Genomic DNA, 23,472 nt, shown 5'->3' with positions numbered 1-23,472 from the left:
TCCACCCCACATCTAATTAATCCACCCCCCTCTTTAATTAATCCACCCCCACTCTTTAATTAATCCACCCCCTCTAATTAATTCACCCCCCTTTAATTAATCCACCCTCCCTCTAATTAATCCACCCCCCTCTAATTAATCCACCCCCTCTAATTAATCCACCCCCTCTAATTAATCCACCCCTTCTAATTAATCCACCCCCTCTTTAATTAATCCACCCCATCTAATTAATCCACCCCCTCTTTAATTAATCCACCCCCTCTAATTAATCCACCCCCCTCTAATTAATCCACCCCCTCTTTAATTAATCCACCCCCTCTAATTAATCCTCCCCTTCTAATTAATCCACCCCCTCTTTAATTAATTCACCTCTTCTAATCCACCCCCTCTAATTAATCCACCCCCTCTTTAATTAATCCACCCTCCCTCTAATTAATCCACCCTCCCTCTAATTAATCCACCCCCTCTTTAATTAATCCACTCCCTCTAATTAATCCACCCCCTCTAATTAATCCACCCCTTTAATTAATCCACCCCCTTTAATTAATCCACCCCCTCTAATTAATCCACCCCCTCTAATTAATCCACCCCCCCTAATTAATCCACCCCCTTTAATTAATCCACCCCCTCTAATTATTCCACCCCCCCTCTTTAATTAAACCTCCCCCCTAATAATCCACCCCCTCTAATTAATCCAACCCCCTCTAATTAATCCACCCACTCTAATTAATCCACCCCCTTTAATTAATCCACCCCCTATAATTAATCCACCCCTCCTCTTTAATTAATCCACCCCCCTCTAATTATTCCACCCCCTCTTTAATTAAACCTCCCCCCTAATAATCCACCCCCTCTAATTAATCCACCCCCTCTAATTAATCCACTCCCCCTCTTTAATTAATCCACCCCCTCTTTAATTCACCCTCTCTAATTAATCCCCTCTTTAAGTAATCCACTCCCCCTTTAATTAATTCAGCCCCAGACATAAAATAACTACTTACATTTTGATGATGCCTTCCTTGCATCCGAGTCCGACCACTGGGTGCCTCACCGCCCGGATATTGGATCCTTCCGCTGAAGATCCGTGAAGACAGACTGACGGCGCTGCGCACGTCGTCATCATGTTGCGCGACGCCGCGGCCCGCAATGCTCCTCCACCTCCTCATAGAAGAAGGAAGTCCCGCCGGGCCGCAAATGTGCTGCGGCTGTGCGCAGCGTAATGATGGGGGGGTGACACATGACACTGGAAGTCGTGGCACCCAGGGCGGGCCTGCGCCCACCCGCCACTCACCTTAGTACGACACTGATGCTGTCTAATCAGCATCTTGATATGCCACACCTGTGAGCTGGATGGATTATCTCGGCAAAGGAGAAGTGCTCACTAACACAGATTTAGACAGATTTGTGAACAATATTTGAGAGAAATAGGCCTGTACATAGAAAAAATGTTGCGTTTTTAAATTTGTTCAGTGAATATATTTTAGCCTTACAAACCCAAAATGTGTGTGTTGTTTCCTTAAATTGTTACTGCAAAATACCAATATTACTCTCTTGAGGAAAAATTGCTGTCGACTCCAATAATGCTCAGTGAGCAAGATAACCAGGCTATTGTGTACTTCAATTCCCATCATGCTCGCACAGTTGATTGTTGTACATCATACAAGCCGCTATGAACCTTTAAGCCTTGGACATTAAATGCTGATCTAAGTGTTTGCTCTTAGATGTTACGGACAGGCTGTCATGCCTGCAATTAAACTCCTCCATAAAGTCGGAACACAAAGGGTAAACAAGTCCCTGCCAGCAATCAGTGCTCTGCCTGTCTGCCCAGCAATTTTGTATTGCCCTGTGCTCCAGGACTGGAACCCTACAGCTGCATTCAATCACAGCACATTCATTTTATCATCTCCATCTCCCCGAAGGCAACAACATGAGGGCTGCTGCCTTTTCCTGCCAGCCCTTCAGTGCACCTGCCAGTATACTGAACTGGAATCGAGACAACCCAGGATTAACACATGATTTCAATTCTTCTCAGGGCATCCTGTGGAATAATATATTGCAATATGCTTGTTTTTTTTCATATGCGCCATAATATCATATAAACGTTGGCTTTTTCCTTAATACTTTTTCGATAACCTATTCCGTCATTCTATCGCTGTCATTGACGTGTATCGCCCCATCCAGGACTACTAATCTTTTTCCCAGTACCATCTCTGCCAAAGTAAACACTGCACATTCCTGCACAAACGGGCCTTCTGTACTCCTGTACACATGGCCCCAGAAGCAAATCTAAAGCAAACACGGGATGGGTTTTAAGAAGTGCAATGATTAGTTTTACTTCCTGCCATTCACGGACACTTACGTTGCAATGGGAAACAAAATAGCATGATGACATGAATATTTAGAGATGTGGTGTAGAGATATTAAGGGAGTAGAATATTATGATAAATAATTTATTGGAGGAAAGAATGAATGTGGATGGCATGGAGGGAGAGGATAATGTGGGTTCCTGACATAGAGCTTAGGGGGGAGACTGACATTGAGGGAGTTGGAAGATGGGGATACTTGGGCAAATTGAGCACAGATTGCTGGATCTTGATCTGATTGATGGGTATGTTTTATTGGATACTGAAATTTGGTAAAACTCCCTGACCTAATTATCCCTTGGACCTGGCTTTTAGCTAAATATAGTTGTAGAATGATTCGATTAATTTTGGTATACAGTTTTGAATGACACGCTTACATTTGAAGTCAATCAAATTAGAAATAAACATTTCTGATCTGAGGCGGTCACCAACATTTTTTTAGAAGTTGTATTTTCCTATTAACATAGAATATATCACTCAGAAACTCTAAATTATTGAACAGTGAAATAAATAATGTTATCTCTTCTTTCCTTGTTTTTTGCTTTTGTGATTTGATTTATTTTAAAAAGATGCAGAACAGAACCTTTTCTCTCAAAATACTTTAATTTACTGGAAATATTGGAGATCAGCCAGGGTCTATATATTTCACAGATACTAGCATAAAGTAGCTGTTTAAGAAACTGTGTAAAATAAAATTAATTGAGAGATTTGTGGCGCCTAACACTCTGAATGTAAAATATGACTGGTGAAATGTATTAAGCAGTTTGATTGTCCTTCAGAAGCCCTCTAAGGGTCAAAAGCTTTTCAATTCCATGTTGATCCAATGAAAATGTATCATTACAGCTAAACCATTTTCCTTCTTTTACAGAATTTCAATAAAAGAAAGACTGCACATATAATAAGCAGCTTAAGCTTAAACTGTGCTGGTAGAATACTGCTGGCTGACTTCTTTTCGAACAGTATAAAATACAATTAAAATACAAGTCGTTTCCCAAAAACAGCATGCTGCAGCAATCACAAACATATGTGTAAATCATTTCCACACCACTGACAGTCAACCTATGTATTAAAACATGTCAAGATACTCAGGCAGGAGAAATTGCATTTTTTTTAAATAATTTTTTTTGCGCATCCAAATTTTGCAGTGTATCCCAACAAAAGAGTACCAAGAAAATATTTTCCCTGAACACTCTGGAAAAACAATATATAAATTAATAGCCCAAATAAGCAGCCTAAGTAGTGGTCAACATTTTTCAAGCACATCCATATTTCCATTTTACAATGAAATGTGTGCAGTTTAAAATCTCAGTAGTGCAAACAAACATTTGTCGATTACTAACATGGAATTATAACGTATAGCTTAATGGAACACTCTTGGTACCATAACAACTTTATCAAAATGAAGTTGTGTTGGTGCCAGGAGGTCCCTGACCCTGACCCTAACTAGTCAAATGTCAGGGGGTATTGCAAGGCACTGAAAAATATGTAGCAAAAGAGTGCTCGTTTGCAGAGAGGTCATTATAGCAAAAGAGTACTAAAAGTGCTTGCCATAAAGGGGTTGAATAATATTGAGATTTGAGAAGTCATTATAAGTTTCATTTTCAGTTGAATTTGGGGAAGTCCATTCGTTGTGTTGAGCTATTTCAATTGTTTTTGTTTGATTTGTTCATTGCAAACACCTGAAAGTCTGTACATTTTGACAATACATAATTTCCAATGGGGGTTGAATACAACTGTACTTGACACCATACAAAAACCATGTGTAATAAACTGAAATATTATTTTTTTTGAGTCATGAGTCCATACGACCTTCTTCCAGTTTTTAGTTGTTCATTGGTGGTGCTCCATGACCCAGGCAAGTCTCTTTTTCGGATTTTGCCATTTTAGCAATGGCCTTCTTACTGCCAGTCAATCTGTCAAAACTGCAGCTAAAATTATTCTCTTCACAATTGGAAATGAGAGTTGATTACTTCAACCAGTGTAGATCTGTGTTAAAGGTGTTGTCTTGTGAGCCAACCTATCACATGAGGTGTTGACTCTCGGAACATTGTCTAATGATTCTGTTGTGGCTTGGTGTCTGCCAGATCTCTTCCTGTCAGTTTCCTTCTCTTTCTTTGTGATGATGTAGGACTTGAACTCACGTAAACCTTGGCATTTTTCTAAATGTTGCAGTTCTTTGCAGTTTCTCTAAAGAAAAGAACTAAAAGAAAGACCCACAGTACACTTTTAAAGGTGATAATGGTGATAATGGCTTGTCTTTCTTGAATTCCTTGAATTTTATCTTACTGCTGTGATAACAATGTGCTACTTAATGCAGTACACTACATTCCAAATTACCCTTAAGAAGGTGTAGTAACATCAGGTGTTTCAACACTACTTTTATACAGAAAGAGCATTAGAAAAAATCAACAAATTTGGGATCATTGTGGGAATTATTACCATCAATCTTCAAGGCCTAATTTTCTTTCACTGCTGCAGAACATCTGTAATTTGTTAAAGGGACACTATAGTCACCAGAACAACTACAGCTTATTGAATTTGTTCTGGTGAGTAGAATCATTACCTTCAAGCTTTTTGCTGTAAACTCTGTCCTTTCAGAGAAAATGCATTGTTTACTTTACAGCCTAGTGATAGCTTCACTGGCCACTCCTTAGATGGCTGTTAGAGATCCTTCCTGGGCCATGGCTGCCTAAAATGCATCCAAACATTCAGTGTCTCCTCCCTCTGCATGCAGACACTGCACTTTCCTCATAGAGATTAGTTGATTCAATTCATCTCTATGAGGAGATGCTGATTGGCCAGGGCTGTGTTTGAATTCTGCTGGCTCTGCCCCTGATTTGCCTTTTTGTCAGTCTCAACCAATCCTATGGGGAAGCATTGTGATTGGATCAGGCTAACACTTCTGATGATGTCAGCAGACTGCTTGTTTTTCTAAGACAAACAGCATGCAGAGTTACAGCTTCAGGCTTGAATACAGTAAGATTTTGCTATATTTATGGAGGCATGAGGGGCCCAGGGGGGCTAGATGGTGGTTTTAACACTATAGGGTCAGGAATACATGTTTGTGTTCCTGACCCTATAGTGATCCTTTAACACATTACTTGTTCCCTGAATAAGACGTTTGTTTATTATTCTGAAATGTACATTTTTTTTCAGTGTTTGGTCATCTAAACTTGTTTCTGTAACCTCTATCTGTTTACTGCATCTCTTTATAATGGTCATGGTTGACTAGAATAAAGAACTCAACTGCAGGTAACTGGGTATTCTAGTACAATAGCTGCTTCAGGCCTTTTCAGGGGCAGGGTGAAGTCCAGTAGAGGAACCCATGGAAGTAGTAGAAGACTAGTAGTAAGGGGACTTGCATTCCACTTAAAATTTAATGATCATTTGCTGGAGCCAAAGGCTAAACATACAGATGGATCCAAGATCTGTAGAGAGTAGTTAAGACAACTCTAAAAGCGTAGTTCTAGTAGAATATAGCAACCTAGGGCTAATTGTATTGGAAGGTAGAGTCGGAAACACTCTGGGTCAGGGCTAGGAGAGATAAGCAGCGTCAAAGACCTTAGCAGAGGTTCAGTAAACTTAAAAAAACAGAAGTAGCTCAAGTTGCAATGCCGATTTATGTAAGAACACAAAATAACTGAGCGATACAAAGATTGCTCCTAGCGGTTTGTTTCCCACGCAGGGAGCTGCTTATAAACTTCTAAAAGTTTTCATTGGTAGTGTATGTGTGTTTATATGTAAGTAATGTATTTAAAGAGACACTATGTGCACCAAAGCAACATTAGCTTACTGAATCAGTCTTGGTGTACAGATCATGCTCCTGTAGTTTTGTTACTCAATTCTCTACCATTTAGTTAAATCACTTTGTTTAACCCTTTAAGGACACATGACGGAAATATTCCGTCATGATTCCCTTTTATTCCAGAAGTTCTGTCCTTAAGGAGTTAAACAACCCCAGTCACACACCCCTGCATGTGACTTGCACAGACTTCCTAAAAAGTTCCTGTAAAAAGACATCTGTTTAAACTTCCTTTATTGCACATTTTGTTTTATTTAGAATATATTTTGTCCTGCTCTGTTAATAGCCTTGTATACCCTGCAGGAGCCTCGTGTGTGATTAAAGTTACATTTACCGAGTAGGACATAAAAACTTTTACAGTAAGTTACATCTGATTGAAAATGAAACCATTTTTTTCCCATGCTGCTTGTGTCAGATGTGACTATGGTTGCATTGACAGAAAAAAAGTGATATAACTCCTAAATGGCAGATAATTAAGCAGTGAGACTGCAGGCGCATGATCTATATACACCAAAACTGCTTCATTCTGCCAAAGTTGTTTTGGTGACGTTAAGATTTTATGAAATCTTCGTTTGTATATGAACCTCTGGGGTTTCTGGGATTATTATTTGATGACAACAAGTATACATAACATACCAAACAAGAAACATTGCTGATGTAAGCCAGTGGTTCCCAAACCACTCATGGCCCACCAACAATTCAGGATTCATGGGTTTTTTTTTATGCCAGTGGAGATACTGATGAAACCTGGACTGTTGCTGGGTTGTGAGGACTGGTTTGGGAATCACTGATGTAGGTTATCATCACTTTCAATTCATTAAAGCTTGGTATTTACCATGTCCTGTAATACTTCAGAATGCGACAAAAACAATCAAGTAAAATAAGGCGCTGTAAATAATTTTATAAGTGAAATTTGTGATCAAAAAGGTAAGCAGCACTAATATAAGTGAAAAATAGCTCTAAAAAACACACTATAAAAAATTGGATAGAAAAAAGTGCGCTGTGCCTTCAAAGATAGTGTTTCATATGTACATCTGTATTCTTATATACACAAAGTGCAAACAGATCCTAAAAAAGTGCAATCCCAAATACACTATACAATGTATATATATATATATATATAATGTGTCCTGTGCCTCTCAAGCAAAGTGCATAAGTGATAAAATATGTAGAGAGAAGGACACTTGCTTTAAAACTTGAAAGGGAGGATACGTTTGTATATCAAGCGTGGAGCAGTATAAGTCTGCTTGACAGCCCAGATATCTCAAGGTGCAGGACCACGATGGAATAGGCAGGATGGCAACTGGATACAATTTAATCCTTTATTGGTAACAGAAAAGACTTTAAAAATCACAATCTCTTCCCCTGTAAGGCAAGTCCTCAGACCCTCCTGACAGCGCTGGCTACCACTTGCGGTCTTTTGGGAACTGGAACGCTGTGTATTTCTTCCGGGAGATATGAGCTTCCTTCAGTGCGTCCTGACATTGTGCGTCTGAAAACGTTATGACGCGTTTCGCCTGGGCTGCTTCTTCAGATCACGTTCTGGGACCCAGAATAGCCCCTATTTATTCAATGTATAAAAAGTACATCAAGATTTTTAAAACCTTTAAACTATTCTGTAAATTGTAGATGTTCTACACTTTACTGTTTACAATTAACTTGTTTATTGAATGAAGCAGCTTGAATCTAGTTATAAATGTCAAATGTTACAAGCATAAATGAAAGCAATTTGAGGCACTTTTTTTTTTTTTTTTTTTTTACCTAGACAGCTTTTAAAAGCCTTAAAGGAAGAAAAAGAAAAACAATTTGTGCATTGAAAAAGCACTTTCAATAAACACTAAGCTGTAAAAATATGAGAATTTATTAAAATGTCCACAAATATCTTGTGAAAGTATATTGTTGTTTCCAGATCCAGTTTTGGGCATGTGATTTATAAAATTGAAGGTATGATTAACGAGCAATAATGTACAGGCAAACAAGAATTGCATCTATTGTGTGTCCCAGAAAATAATTTGTATCACAAGAAAAGTGAAATAAAGTTAACTACACCTTCAAGTTGTGCTGTTTTTTTCTTGGTCATCAATACATCATCCAGCAAAGATTTAACCCTTCATGGGTCTTTCTCGGGCCTTGGATAAAGGTTCAGCATAGGCTAAAACTCTGCGAGGTCATTCAAGGTGACTGAATAAAATATGTCCTACTGGAACAAACTGCAGACAATTAATTTCTCAGTATATAGAGACATTTAGATGAAAAGTCAGTTTCCATTAGGTTGTTTTGTGTGATCTTTTGCTATTTACCTAGATTAAAAAATAAAAATATGCAGAGCATCAATACATTCATAAACTACATGTACTCCAAACAGTTTCTCCTCTTCTTGTTTCATGTACCATCTAGTGGTCATTCTAATTGTGCCATATACTATATTTGATGTTGTATTTACATTTTTATCAGCCTTAGCTAGCAGTTAGATCCACTGGATCCCACAGAATTCACCATCCTGCACCAAAAAAGGAATGGAAACAGGATGGTGGTTAAATGTATGTAAATTATAACTTATATATGTTTGTGTGTATCAATGTGCGTGTGCATCTATGTGTCAGGGTGTATCTGTGTGTGTGTGTTTGTGTGGTTGAATGTATGTTTATATGTGCATACATATGAACATTCACTAACACTACACACAAACACACACTTGCATTCTAAACTCTGTCACATACAAATACACAACTGCAATTAAATAGCAACAATACATACAAACACACCTCTACATTTAAATACCTACACTACAAACAAACACGCCCCTGCATTCAAATGCCAAAACTGAATACAGGGGAAAACTGTGTTCAAATGCCAAAAATACACAACAAAAAACATAGCTACATTCACACACACCTACTAAATGCAAAAACTTTCTTACATTCAAACACAAAGACACTGCTCACAAATACAGCCCTGTGAGGATAGGTGAAAGGTAAATCCACAGCTGGCAAAGCATCATGTTATCTGAACAACAGTTGATCTACCTTTTGGAAACCCTAATGCTACAGGGGCCCTAAAAATTCCTCGCACCAGGTCCCTCTCTGTATTAGTTCTTCCACTGTATCAATTTCCGTTTTGTCACATGAAACAAACTACCAAGAACAGAAATGGTTTTAAGTAAAAAAAAAAAAGAACATATTTTTCAATTCTAGACTTTACCATTCATTTTAGGCTTTTGTCTTGTATTGCTTGGGCAAAGCATGTGTGTGTGGGTTTGAAAATATAGTAATCAAATATAAATTAGTCACAATATTAAAATCTCATTGTCACAAATAAAAGTTTGTAAATCAAACTCTGAATTAGCTAGGAAAACATCCCTCGGTTTTCTTTCTGTAATGTGAGTGAGTTACTGTGTATTTGCTTACACCCAATATAACATACAGATATAGATCTCTTTTCTAGTGCTGTTCTTCATGCTGAGATTGGTCTGTGCATATCTGTATGCACACAAACTTATTGCCCATTCTTTGTACAGACCATATCTTGGGGAGTTAATAATTGTTTCTTATAACTGTACGTTGTAATTCATTCATTCCTTCTATCTTAGATTTAGCTCAAATTAATCTTATTTGCCCAATTATCGCTGCATATTAAGATGGCATTATTGATATTTTATTATTTTTATTATTTTTTTGTTTTGTTTGTTTTCTACTTTGTGAATATTTCAGGTAATCCATTCAATTTTGCATCTTTTACTCCAGATTTTACATCTGCAAATATCTGCAGGATCTAAAAATCACCACCCTGTCAGATTTGTGTATTTCATATAGATGAAATCTTTCTAAAATACATATATTGACTGTGTTGGAATTAAATTAAATTTGCAATGCAATATATCATAAGATAACATAGGGACTACTTTGTCTTCTGGCTAGTGCCTAAGGTGAAAAAACTTGACAAAAGTGAAGTTTTGTCAATTACGACAGGCGTCGTTATCAATTTTTCCAACATTTCTATGTCTGCATATTTACTCCCTCTTGACTCAGTATGCTTGCCTGTCCCATGTATTATTTATCCATCATCAATTGGAATAGAACTTGATTCTCTCAATCTATAGTTCGTATATGTAGGTAGCCTTATGTTAAACAGGCTGTTATGTTCAGCATTTAGGTTATATTTGGCTACACTAGACTAGCCTAAAAAATATCAGCCTAAGTAAATGCATCCACTGATGTGTTGTAAACAGAAATGTGTTGTAAAACTTTAATTAAAGGAAAACTCCAAGTACCCTAACCATCAATGTGTAGTGGTTTTGGTGCCAAGAGTATCCTGACATCCATCCACTGCAAGTAGCCGAACCGTTTTACCGGTGGTTCTCTCTGCAGCCTACAGGAGAGCTTCCCTATGCTAAGTCTAGCGTTAAGGAGAGGCGTCATCTGATTGCCCTCAGACAATTAGCTAATCACTGGAGCCACCAGGCTTAGATCCAACTCTACTAGAGGCTGCATACAGGTGAGGATCTGCCCAGGAGACCCCATGTCAGAAGTCAAAAATCCTAAAATGGCATTCTGTAGTGGATATGATGTTTGGAGTGTATCTTTATTTGTTAATTTCAAATTAAGCTTATCAACATTGTACAGGGGTTTTCAGTATCAACTTTCTTCTTGGGTTTAATTACGTACTTGATCCTTGTATTGTATTAACACACTATTTTATTTTCTCTCAGACTGCCTGTGATAACTGTTCAAAATTAGTGCATGTACTGTTCTTTACACAAACATTAAACTTTTCAAACAGGCTTTTGAATCTAAGCGCACAGTTGGGTTTTATCTGTTGCTTCGAATGTATCTTGATGTACATTTTTATTTTACAAATCGTATTGTAAGTATAAGCTAGACTCGTAAGGTTTCTTATCTTTTAACTAGTACAGAGCTAGTATAGAGTGATTATACAATGACTGTCATAATACTACATCAGAACAAAATCTACTCAAACTGCAGTTTACTTTCAATAACGAAGACGTTTGTTTTCTATACTTACCACGTATTAGTCTGCCTGTGTCTTTTTTCTTGATTTACACACAAGCAGCTATGCACTTTTGGTTCTGGTTCAGGAAACTTGCCAGGTCTTCCACGTGCAGTCGTGCAATGCTCATGTGTTTAGCTTGGTTTCTTTTATTATAGAAATGATCTTGATAGTTTTTTTAATAAAGACTTTACCCCCTAAGGGCTGCATGATGGTCTGTACCACCACGTAGAAAGGGGATTTAATGGTCAGTGATGGCGTAGACCATTATGCCTTTAACGTATCAGCAGGGCTACATCTCAGCTGATACCAGAGAGCCCCTGGTACCACTCGATTTTTAAAATGTTTTTATATACATATATATTGTTACAGTTGCCTCCAGGCTGGCTGGAAGTTGGACCGTAGAAAAGGATGCTCCTATCGCTCACCAAAGGACCATCAGCACCGTAGACACCCATAACTACTGCGTAGATACCAGTACTGCAGACTCCACAGTACTGCAGACTCCACGAACCGCCGCTGCTGGGCTAGGATCTCGCCGTCTGCTCTGCGCCCTGGACCTTCGGCCAGGTTCCAGTAGGTGATCCTCTTCCTTCTGTAGAGCGAAGCAGGATCAGGAACAAAAGCTCTTACAAGAGCTCAGTAGCTAAGGGAGTATGAAGAGCATAGCAATCCCTGTAGTGATTATAGCTGTCCCCTACAAACATGAGTCAAGGCTGCAAGTTAGAGGGTCAAGTCATTCTCTTTTATTGGCACCAAAAGAACCTTCTTTTATGCAGGATCCCCTTAGATAGGACCACCCACGGGGCGTTACAAAACAACCAATAACACACGTATATTACAGAAGACACTCCCAGCAATTACACACAAAATCCTCCCCTCTGCCTGTGATATAATTATGGTACACAAGGGATTAACAGAATTATCACAGACAGTAAAAATACAGTTTTTACACATGCCCTGTAGCTTTAAAACCATACATCCAATCTTCATAGAAATACATATTATTAATCAGCACACTTTAACCATAAACACTCTAAAAAATCAGCCAAATCCATTCAGTAGATCAACAGTTAGACGGAAGTCCTTTATGACCGACCGCAAGCACATTTTCCTGCCCAAAACAGTTCCATAGATTTGGGCTGTGCGGTTGGTCAATTTCATGCAGAAAAACGACTAAGTCCCATTCGAACGTGCGTTCGAATCTTCGAACGGGACTTAGTCTCTGCAGCTGAAAGTATGGGAGAAGATAAGGGTCAGCGGTGTTCGCGGAAATGTGTAGCCGATTTTAGTTCCATGAATTTGGCTACACATACCGCTGACCTCGTTCGAAGAACAAAGATGGCCGCCACCACATGTTCGTTTGCACGAACAGCAGCCCCCCAGCGGTCGGCAATTAACCTGCAGTAACCTCACAGCCTGGGAGGTAAATTGCCTGCACACTTCCACTTCTGGGTGGTCCGACTGTGTGGTACTTGGTTCAGTAAGCCCCATTTACTGAACCAAGTGGGAGAAAGCCAGGGACAAGTTATTTTACAGGTCTGGGGACACCGTCTTAAAGGGGCATTGTTCAACAAAGTCACAATATGTCCCCAGACGGTTCTTAAAGGGCCATACACACCCAATAAAAGTCCATACGTTTTCAGGGGCACAATCTCCCAGGGGCCATAGTCATGAGGAAGGAGGCTGGCAAATAGGCTTCTCCACAACCCAGGGAAGCAGGGCAATTTGTCATTTAAAGGGCCCGTTACAAACAGCAGTTTGTAACATATATATATTTTTTTTTTTTAACACCCGCACATACATACTAAGCACCATAGCCACTGCAGCATGCCTTTCTCTGACCCCTGGGAAAAGTGTTAGGCCATTTTAGTTTTGACTCTTAGGGTTAATTCCATTACGACCCAAAATAAAAATCATCTGATAAACATTTGCAATTTTTCTGGATACGAGAAATTGGAAAAACATTTATACAAAATGGTCTCCACAAACACTACTACATGCTACAAGTGAGCCAATAGAATTTATGTAGGTGTTTTGGCTCAGGAAACCTGTTTTATTTTCAACAGCGACAGGTTGGTAAAAAGCCCAATTTCTGCTTATTCCGACATAAGTGGGGAAAACCATTATTAGTTAAAGGAATACTAAAGCATTAGGAATGTAAACATTTATTCCTAACGCTTTAGTTTTCCTGTCCCTATCTATACAGTTGTCCTCACTCTATTTTACCTTAAAAACATAAAAAAAGGAGTTTTACTTACCTTTGTTCCAGCACTGAGGTTTCCAAAGCGCTGTTTACCTGCCCTTGTCCTGCAGTGTCACGGAGGAGGTATGGTCTCCTCCAGAGTTGGTCCAATCCAATATTCTTCATAGAGGAACACTGAGGCCCTGATGCACATGCGCATCAAATGCCATGCGTATACAATTTCACCTTTGGAAAGCAATGATCAATGTTTTCCCATGGGGGTTCCAGTAATGTGTAAGAGTTGTATTTGGCTGCTGCAGTAGGAGGGGCCTCTGGTAGGTGGATTTAAGTCTGCAATGTAAACGTTGCAGTTTCTAAAAAAAACTAAAAACTGGGTGTGATTTGGTGGTGATAAAGTGGTAGATTTATACCCTGGTAAAAAGGACCAAAAAGCACAGGTTACAGCCACTAGGAGCGCTTCCTGCTGCAGCAGACAAATACAACTCTGTGACAGTCAAAGCACAGCTCCAAACGTTCTAAGACCTATTCAGAGAAGAAGTGGTCACTGGTATTGCATCTTTAATGGACTGGCCAACAGTCACCATATCTCAACCCTAGTGAGCTGTTGTGCAAGCAGGTTGACCATATGGTACGTGAGAAGTGCCTATCAAGCCAATTTAATTTGTAGGAGTTGCTCCAGGATGCATGGTGTGAAATCTCCTCAGATTACCCAACACATTTACGACTAGAATGCAGAAGTTTTGCAAAGCTGTAATTGCTGCCCATGGTGGATTCTTTGATGAAAGCAGAGTTTGAAGGACAAAATAATTATTTCATTTAAAATGTATTATTTTTAACCTTGTCAATGACTACATTTCCTATTCAAACTATTTATTTCATATAGCTTTTCATAGAAAATAAGCACATTTCTGAGTGACCCCATACTTTTGTATGTTTTGAGATACACCCTCTCTCTACTAATCGAAATATTCGGTGAGATGAGATGAAATTGAACATAGGAAGCATGGAAATATGAGGATTACTAAATTTGGGGAGTACATATTTCTTTAAGTGAAACAACCAATCCATTTTTACAGACTAAAAAAATAAAATGAAGGGCACATTGTGAATTGTTTCCCTGCTGGTAAAAATGCTATACCTTTTTTTAGTACACTACTGACACAGCAGTGGAGAAGTTAAATAAGCGGCTCCCCTGGTTTTAGAATTTTTTTATTGTTTCGTAATTAGACCCCCAAGGCTGGGATGGATTGTTCTATGAAGGGCATTTAAGGTAATGAAACAGTATAGAAGAATACAAGAATCTTAAGATGTCAGTATGAAGTCAGTTTGAGACATCTGCCAATTTAAACAACTGGTGTTATGCAGACTTAGATACTCTAAGTATTTACTTTCTTATGAGTTTTAATTACATGGCATTCCCTTTGTTTTCTCTGCGTTCAGTATTTGCAATCTGTCATCTCTCCATTGAATAAATGCTACATGGCACGCAGCAAAGACTTCAGTTTTTCACTGGATGTTAGTTGTTATATATCTGTGTAGATAAACATGTATTGTGTATTTTTTATGTGTATTATAAAATGTTGTATTTTTTCCATTCCCAGATTCAATTTGCGTTCCAGGCTTTGATCCAAGCCTGAGCATGATGACTGGGATATCTCCAATCAATCCAATGATGGCTGGCATGGGATTAATACCTCCTCCTCCTCTACCTGTCGTCAAAGAAATCATTCATTGCAAAAGCTGCACCCTTTTCCCTCCTAATCCCAGTAAGTCGTAAGTCTTTCACATCGACAAATACAAAAAAAGTTACTGAATTAACTTAGTGGTTAATTTGATATGATTGAATATGACCTAGCCAAGACCTGTCTCTCCAGTCCAAGTCAGCAGCAAGTCTGCGCAGAGATTCAGTTAAAGAAAAATCTGAGAAATGTGGACTTAAAGAGACACCATCCCACAGTCATGTTTTATCATAGATCTAATTATAAATGTTGTTACTGCCTTGGTAAGATGGAGAGTTGCTGCCTTGGTATAGATTATGGCAGGGCCGGTACAGAGATTTTTGGGTACACAGGCAAAGATGATTTTGGCGACCCTCCCCCAAAGCATCTTCACCTGTGTGCCTCTTAATCCACCTTTTGTTTCTTATCCCCTTATTTAAATGTCTTACCCCCTTTATCTTATCCCCTATTTTTCCCTATTGTGTGTCTCACACCACCCTTGTGTATCTCTTAAAACTCTTCTTTGTGTGTCTTACTTCCTCCAGCCCCTTTGTGAGTCTCCTTCTCCCCCAGCCTCTTTGTGTCTTTTACTCTTTCCTGCTTCTGTGTGCCCTTCTGTGTGTCGCTTGCATCTCCAGCCCCTCTGCATATTTCTCACCCCCAGGCTCATCTGTGTGTCTTTCTCCCCACTCAGGCCTCCCTGTGTGCCATTCTCCCCTCCATGTCCTTTAGTGTCCCTCTTCCCAACCCCTAATGGTCCCCCCCCCTTCCTGTCCATTAGCTGTCCTCATCCCTGTCCCTTAGTGTTCCTCTCCCCCCTTACCTGTCTTTTAGTGCCTCCCCTCTCTTAGTGTTTTCTCCCCTCCCCCTTAGTGTTCTTTTTCCCTTCCCTGTCCCTTAGTGTTTCTTCCCCCCCCCTTACCTGTCTCTTAGTGCCCTTCCCATTCCCCTTAATGTTCCTCCCACCACCCATCTTAGTGTTTCTCTCCCCTCTCTTTTAGTGGTCCCACCCCTACCTTAGTGTTCCTTTTCCCTTCCCTCCCCTGTACATTAAAGGGACACTATAGTCACCAGTGCAACTACATGTTTTCCTGACCCTATAGTGTTAACACCACCATCTAGCCCCCCCGGGCCCCTCAAGCCTCCATGAATATAGTAAAATTCTTACTGTATTCAAGCCTGAAGCTGTAAATCTGCATGCTGTTAGACTCAGAAAAACAAACAATCTGCTGACATCATCAGAAGGGGTAGCCTGATCCAATCACAGTGCTTCCCCATAGGATTGGCTGAGACTGACAAAGAGGCAGATCAGGGGCAGAGCCAGCATGATTCAAACACAGCCCTGGCCAATCAGCATCTCCTCATAGAGATGAATTGAATCAATGAATCTCTATGAGGAAAGTTCAGTGTCTGCATGCAGAGGGAGGAGATACTGAATCACAGGATGCTGTGCACAGTGCTGCCCTGTGCTCTGCTGACAGCAGATCTGAGTGGATGGAGGCATATTATGCCTCCATCAACTCTGAAGTCCCTCTGGTTCACTCTGAGTGACTGCAACTGGAGGTGTTCCTAGCTTTCAATGTAAACACTGTATTGTCTCAGAAAATACAGTGTTTACATGAGAGAGGCTGCAGGGAGCTATAGTTCTCACCTGAACAACCTCATTAAGCTGAAGTTGTTCAGGTGACTATAGTGTCCCTATAATGTTCCTCTCTCCCCCCTAGTGTTTCTCTCCCCTCCCTCTCTTTTAGTGGTCGCCCCCCTTCCCCTGTCCCATAGTGTTCCAGTCCCCCCCCCCACCCTGTCCCTTAATGCCCCTCTCTTTCTTCTCCCTTGGTCCGCTCCCCTTCTTCCCCTCCCCGGTGTGTCCGGAGTGGGCTGCGGACCGCGGTACAGGATCTTCAGTTTCCTGTACACGGCTGGACTGGCAGGAAGTGCAGTCTCAGTGAGCACTACCTGTCAGTCTAGCCAGGTACAGGAAACAGATCCTCTTTACCACGGTCCGCTCTCCTCCGTTCGGCCACGCTACACTGGCAGTGACTGGCAGGAGCTATCCCTCGATTAAGACTCCCTCGACTGGGTGATAGCTATCCCTCGATTAAGAGTGCCTCACCAGATCATTCACATTTTGGCAGGCGTCATTTATAAATCTAAAGAAGATTGAGAGGGATATTAATGGAGTCATTCACTAAAATGAGAATTTCAAATTTAAGGTGATACAATTATTTAAGTCAACTATGCTTTCAATTCAGCTACTACAGCCCTGCTGCCTGTGATACTCATATTTCATGGAGCCTGCCGCTTAACTCTCCATCCTGCTTCCATTTAAATTGCAGTGGTATAGCTCATTTCTTATCGCAGTGGATTGCATTCATTTGTGTCATGATACTTGTCCCTCGCGGCACCGTGTGATCACAGAAATTATGTATTTTCTGAGTTCTGATGCACACACATGTATACCTAACTTCCTAGTGCCTTATTATGACATCATGTATAATATGGACGCCTCCCATTAGTCTTCTTTTATAGTGTCCGCCCATGTGTCACATTTCGATGTTGTGTAAAGGCTTGTGACATCATGGTCCTCTGTGACCAATCACTACCCAGTATAGGGTATCTATACTTCCTGGCTGTCCTTGTTTCCATGCCCTGCCGTGGGTCTTGTTACCGGAGAGTGTGTTTATACAGTGTATTGGACTTCCTGTTCTCTCACCTCGGCTTGTTTGACTATACTTGCTCTCTGTTAACCTGATCTTGGCCTGGCTAGCGAATCCTTGTATTTCTGTAATCCTGACCTCTGCATGTTCTCTCATTTATTTTCTGTCTGCTTGCAGACATTTCATGTATCTGTCTCAGGCACTAACCCGGCCACTCTAAGGACCGGTACATGTTTTTTTTTTTTTTGCCTCTTTTTCACATTCAGAATTGTTCGCTACATTTTGCCAAGTTGTATGTAAACCAGTGAATGATGTTCTGTAGCTAAAGGCTAACCTACTTGTGAAATGGCTAACTCAAAACTCAAACTCCAAAAATAACTTTGTTGGATTGCTACAATGCTTTGTGCTCCAAAAACACTGCAGGCTTCTTAAATATAAGCTTGGTATAATATTGTGCCAAAACTACCCATTCTATTCATCCAGTAAAGGTTTTGGTCTGGATTCATCTTCAACTCTTGCTGGCTCGATCCTTGCATTCACAACATATATAATGCAATTTATGAAGATTGTGATGTCCTTTCCCCGACTTTCATCCTATCTCTGATTGGCTAAATGTTACATAGTGATACAGGATGAAAGATGTGTTTAATTTCTACAGAGTTCAGCCTTTATACATCTCTGTTTCTGCCATTCCAGTGGAAGTTGAAAACAGGGACTCCAGATATCATTTACATTTCCTGTGGATCAATAGGCTAGTAAACCACACATTAACTATTATGTACATGAATAAAACATCTAGATCCCTATTAAAAAAAACAAATCAGAATCTCACATTTTCTCACACTGTTATTATTCATGGGGGTTAATTTAGTTTTGGTATTTTTAACTAAATGAGAGAAACAGTGTGTCTGGGTGTGTGTACACAGACATTGAGGTTAATTTGATGTTGGTGAAAAAAATAAAATAAGACAATATTATTTACATTTTGTCCTTTAAATTTTTATTTTTTGTTGTGCAGGTAGTTACAAATCAACATCAAATGCCACAACAGTGTACATTGAGGCAGGACTGTGGCATGAGTAATCGCTCATATTTTGTCATTTTTATATGAACAAGCTTAGCCGTATAGCGATAGTTTAACGCAGATGCATGCGATCATGCTAGACAGGTACTGCGCTATTTTCAAGTTAATAAAATATGCTTATGCAGGGTATGTCAGTGAATGGGTGGATACTCATTACATTAAAATATGGTACGGATTCTGACAAGTTGGCTTCGAGAGACATAGCTTAGGTAAAACAGAAGCAAATCATAGGTAAGGCAATGGTTTTGAGTGAGTCCAACTTAAAGACAAACTATTTAACGGAAAAGCAGGGTAGTCTTGGTTTTTTTTTTTGTTTTTTTGTTTTTTTTGTTTATAATTCACAGTGCAGTTAAATATGAGAGTGCATTCATGAAAGCAATAATAATGAAAATGATAATGCAGGTAGTTTAATAACCAGTGCAGCTCTACTGCAGTACGCAGATGAACTTGCTGTTTAATTGAGAATTAAGTCCACTGTATTTGAGATTAGACCAGAAATGACATATAGAAATATGCTGGGTATAAATGAGAGAGACATAAATTAATAACTTATTGCATCCTTCCCTTATTAAATTTGCTACGTATGTTCCCTGACAGCATAAAAAATGGCAAGTGCAATGAATTCTGTGCTAAGAGCTTAGAATCTATTTTTTCCCCCGGGCGCAGTGAGATAAAATTATTTCACTTCTTCATTGTCTTGTGTCTTCCTAGTGCAGGCTGCATGATATGCTGTCCTGCCAGCTGACTCCATCCGTCACATTGTGACTAATCCAGGAGAGCCTATATTTTTCTTTTTTCCCTGTACTGACTTCACGGTTCCGGTTTTATATTCATTGGTGCCGACTTTCATTTTTCTAAGTTGATTCAAACTCTATTCAGGGGAATCAAGTTTATGCAGTCATGAACAAGTAACCCTTTTGTTCCTGTCCCAAATAGTACAATTGTTGGCAGATATGAAATTCTGCTTATTGTGCATCATGTGTATTCTCAAAACCAGATGTCTTCTACTCTGTTAGATACCTGTTGGCACGAAAACAGCTTGAGCAGAGATGTTTGACAAAAATGTTGTATTGATGTATTGGTTATAATTTTGAATCTTCCTAAGTTAGTCTCCTGGAATTTCTTTGTGCTGTGAGTATAGTGTTTAGCCTCTCTAACAATGTTCTTGGTTACATTAAAACCGCTGTTTTGGGGGGGCGTGGTTTTGACTGCCGACCGAGATGGCCGCCTAGACTCAGAGCTCCGCACCCGAGACCCATAAAAACGCACTGCAACCCGCTACAACCAAGGCTGGTGACCCAAAACAGCGACTCCGCACACGGCAGAACCGGACCCGTTCCCAATACACGGATGTCCAACCGCAAATCGACAAAGAAGGGCCAGAAGGAGGCAATATCTATAGCGGACATGCTATCCACTCACAGGCCTGCTGCACGCGGCTCGCAAGCCAGCACACTTCCCACGGAGGCGGACAGCCCTGCAACAATGCCCAATACTGTCGGAGATGCCTCCGGCACAGCGATACTGAAATCGCTGGCAGAAACCAAGGGGTTTTTGGCGGCAGAAATAGCCCGCTCCACGGCGGAAGTGAAAGCGGAGATTGCCGCCATTGGGGCCCGCACCTCGGCCATGGAGAAGCGCATGGCCCAAGTAACCACTGCCTACAATGGAGCAACGAAACTTACCAACGCCATGCAGCACCGGATTGCAGACCTAGAACTGGAGCTGGAAGACCTTTCAAACAGGGCCAGGCGCAACAACCTACGGATCAGGGGCCTGCCTGAAACGGTGGAGGATGCAGACCTGGAAACCATCTTGGTGGCATGCCTCCGCCAGGGACTGCCCAACATCCCTGACCAGCTCTGGCAAGTAGAAAGAACACATCGTGCCCTGAGAGCCAAGGGACCCAGCAACAGCCCACCCCGGGACGTCATAATGAAGTGGCACCATTTCAAAACGAAAGAGGCGATCCTGAAACAGAGCAGGCAACAGCCTTACACGTGGGAAGGTATGACACTCCAACTGTATCAGGATGTCGCCCCGTCCACGCTGCAGCGCCGGAAGGAATGGAAGCCGATCACCGACTTGCTGAGAGAGAAAGGGGTTCGCTTCGCCTGGGGCTACCCCTTCAAGATCATCGCGTTCAACGGCCCCAGACCGACGGTCCTACTGCCGACAGCAGACGCGAGGGCATTCTTAAGAGACCTTAACATCGAAGCTCCAGATGACCTGCAGATGCCCATACATGGCGCAGACGACATAGCCCTACTGCCCGCATCCTGGGAAGAGCAGAGCAACAGTTCCAATTGATCCCGTGGCGGCGGGAGATGGACACTCCAGGGGACTCATATGCACGCAAGCTAACCATATTGATTTTTAACGTGTTTTCTTTTTTTCTGTTGTTGTTTATCTCAAATCTCTTAAGTGCACAGTTTGCATGTTATACCTGTTTCAGCTAGCATAGAAAATAATTAATTACTACTGTGAATGGGAGCGGAGACCGAATTTGCCTCACAGGGGAGAGGGACACGATGGGGGAGGGGGGAGGAGGCTCGGGGGACATGTTGTTACTGGAGACACTGGTGAGCTGACACAGAGCACCAGAAATATGGCTAAAACACCCAGCAAGCAGATAGCGAAACCCGCCATGGGCCGTTTGAAGGGGGGAAAAGGCGGGAGGGCACGACCACGTAGGGGAGCACACGAACTGAGGCGGCAATAGACCAGGTAGCTGGCACACCTCTGAGGCTCTTAACTGGCCCACAACCCTGATATCAGGCTACACCAGACATCCACACAAGCTATGTAGACTCCCATATACAGCGGGGGCGACCCAGCGCTCAAACCGCGCGATGTAACTACCACACAGGCTTCTGGGCTCCCTGCAGAGGACTGGACAGACAGGGAGCATACCGGACACTGAAACATAAACACCCCATGAGAAAACACTGTCAGAAAGAAAGGCAGACAGGACACAAACCAACCCCCCCAGGGAGGGAAAAAATAAATAAATAAAAAAAAAAAGACACAAAAATAATACAAACAAACAAACAGAAGACGATAAAAATAATATAAAAGGGACATGCCCGGGAGGTTGGGGCCCCGCTGACATGTGGGGCAGATGGGCAAGAGCTCAGCTGGGGACGAAGACAGGGGACAGTAAGGAGGCTGACCCGCTCTATGAATTAACGTCCCACCACTAGACCCCCCCTTGCACAGGCTGACACCCTACCCCGGGACGATGAGGCATGACACACAAAGAAGAGACTATGACACCCCACCACCCCCACCCCCGCAAGGAGGCTGACCGATCGGATAGAACAGCATTGGTTGTAACATATACATATGGGTCTCGCCAGGGTGCTAGGCAGCTGAGCCTCCACCCCGCGAGAGGAACACACCTCCCCAAACCAGTTAAATACCTAGGGGTTACACTAACCGCCAACCCCAATGACCTATATAAAGAGAACCACCAAAGACTCATAAACACCCTCATGAGAGATCTCGATAGATGGCACGAAAAACCCATCTCGTGGATTGGCAGATTACACTGTGTCAAAATGAACCTCCTCCCCCGACTACTATTCATCTTCCAAGCACTCCCGATCAAGGTAACTAAGGGGGACCTAAAACCGTTGCAAACGGCGATAGACGACTTCATCTGGGCACGCAAACGGCACAGAATAGCAAGACAGACGCTATACACCCCCAAAAGCAAGGGCGGCCTAGGCCTGCCCAACCTCTATCTTTATTACCTCTCCGCCCAGTTAGCGCAAGTCATAGAATGGCACTCACCGCCTGACACACACAGATGGGTAGACCTAGAAACCGGGCTCATGAATACCGACCTCCCACAATACTGGATATGGGTGCCCCGTACAGACAGACCTGCACTAAGCACAACCTGCCCAGCTATCCTGAACTCCACCAGGATATGGGATGCCACGACACATAAATATGATCTATCCCACCCAACATCACCCCTCACCCCATACCTCAGAAACAAAGCTTTTCCACCCGGCCTCACGGCTAGGGACTTCCGAAACATAGAGGATACGGGTATTCAGAGGTACCATCAGCTATACCAAGAGGGCACACTCCGATCCTTTGACAACCTAAAAACGCTGGCCCCCTTAGGCACCAGAGACTATTTTAGGTACATCCAACTTAGAGACTTCGCAAGAAAACCACACATCCGCAAGGCAGCTATGGCCAAGATGACCTTCTTCGAAACATTGTGCGCCAGGGAAGCACCACGGGCCGGCCTCATAACGCAATTGTACACCCAACTCGGTGCACCAACAGCCGACACACAGACACCCACATACGTGGCACAGTGGGAAGCTGAACTGCAAAACCCACCGGAAAGCGGGGACTGGCAAGACATATGGGAGGCGGCGGCGAAGTCTTCCATCTGCGTCCTACACCAGGAGCAATGCTATAAAACACTCATGAGGTGGTACACCACGCCAGTCAAACAATACAGAATGGGGAAAACAACAACAGACACATGCTGGAAGGGGTGTGGGGGGAAGGGAACCTACTTCCACATGTGGTGGGACTGCCCTAAAGCGAAAAGCTTCTGGGAAAACATCGCCACACTACTAGCAGCAGTGCTACACAAACCTATACACG

The 23,472-nt window shown here is 41.6% G+C and overlaps 1 protein-coding gene across 3 annotated transcripts in view; it reads left to right on the top strand.

Annotated features, from left to right (window-relative positions):
- The window catches only part of ENOX1 (ecto-NOX disulfide-thiol exchanger 1), a 597,059-nt gene that overhangs the window by 378,272 nt on the left and 195,315 nt on the right, over window positions 1-23,472 (top strand). For all 3 annotated transcript variants that reach the window (XM_063425978.1, XM_063425979.1, XM_063425980.1), the window contains one exon: window positions 14,980-15,144. In XM_063425978.1, coding sequence (XP_063282048.1) covers window positions 14,980-15,144 — 165 coding nt within the window. The remainder of the gene's footprint in view (window positions 1-14,979; window positions 15,145-23,472) is intronic.

The sequence above is a fragment of the Pelobates fuscus genome, chromosome 1, assembly GCF_036172605.1.
Source record: "Pelobates fuscus isolate aPelFus1 chromosome 1, aPelFus1.pri, whole genome shotgun sequence".
NCBI lineage: Eukaryota > Metazoa > Chordata > Amphibia > Anura > Pelobatidae > Pelobates > Pelobates fuscus.
The sequence above is the reverse complement of the archived record's forward strand: the minus strand, read 5'-3'. Positions and strand labels throughout refer to the sequence as shown.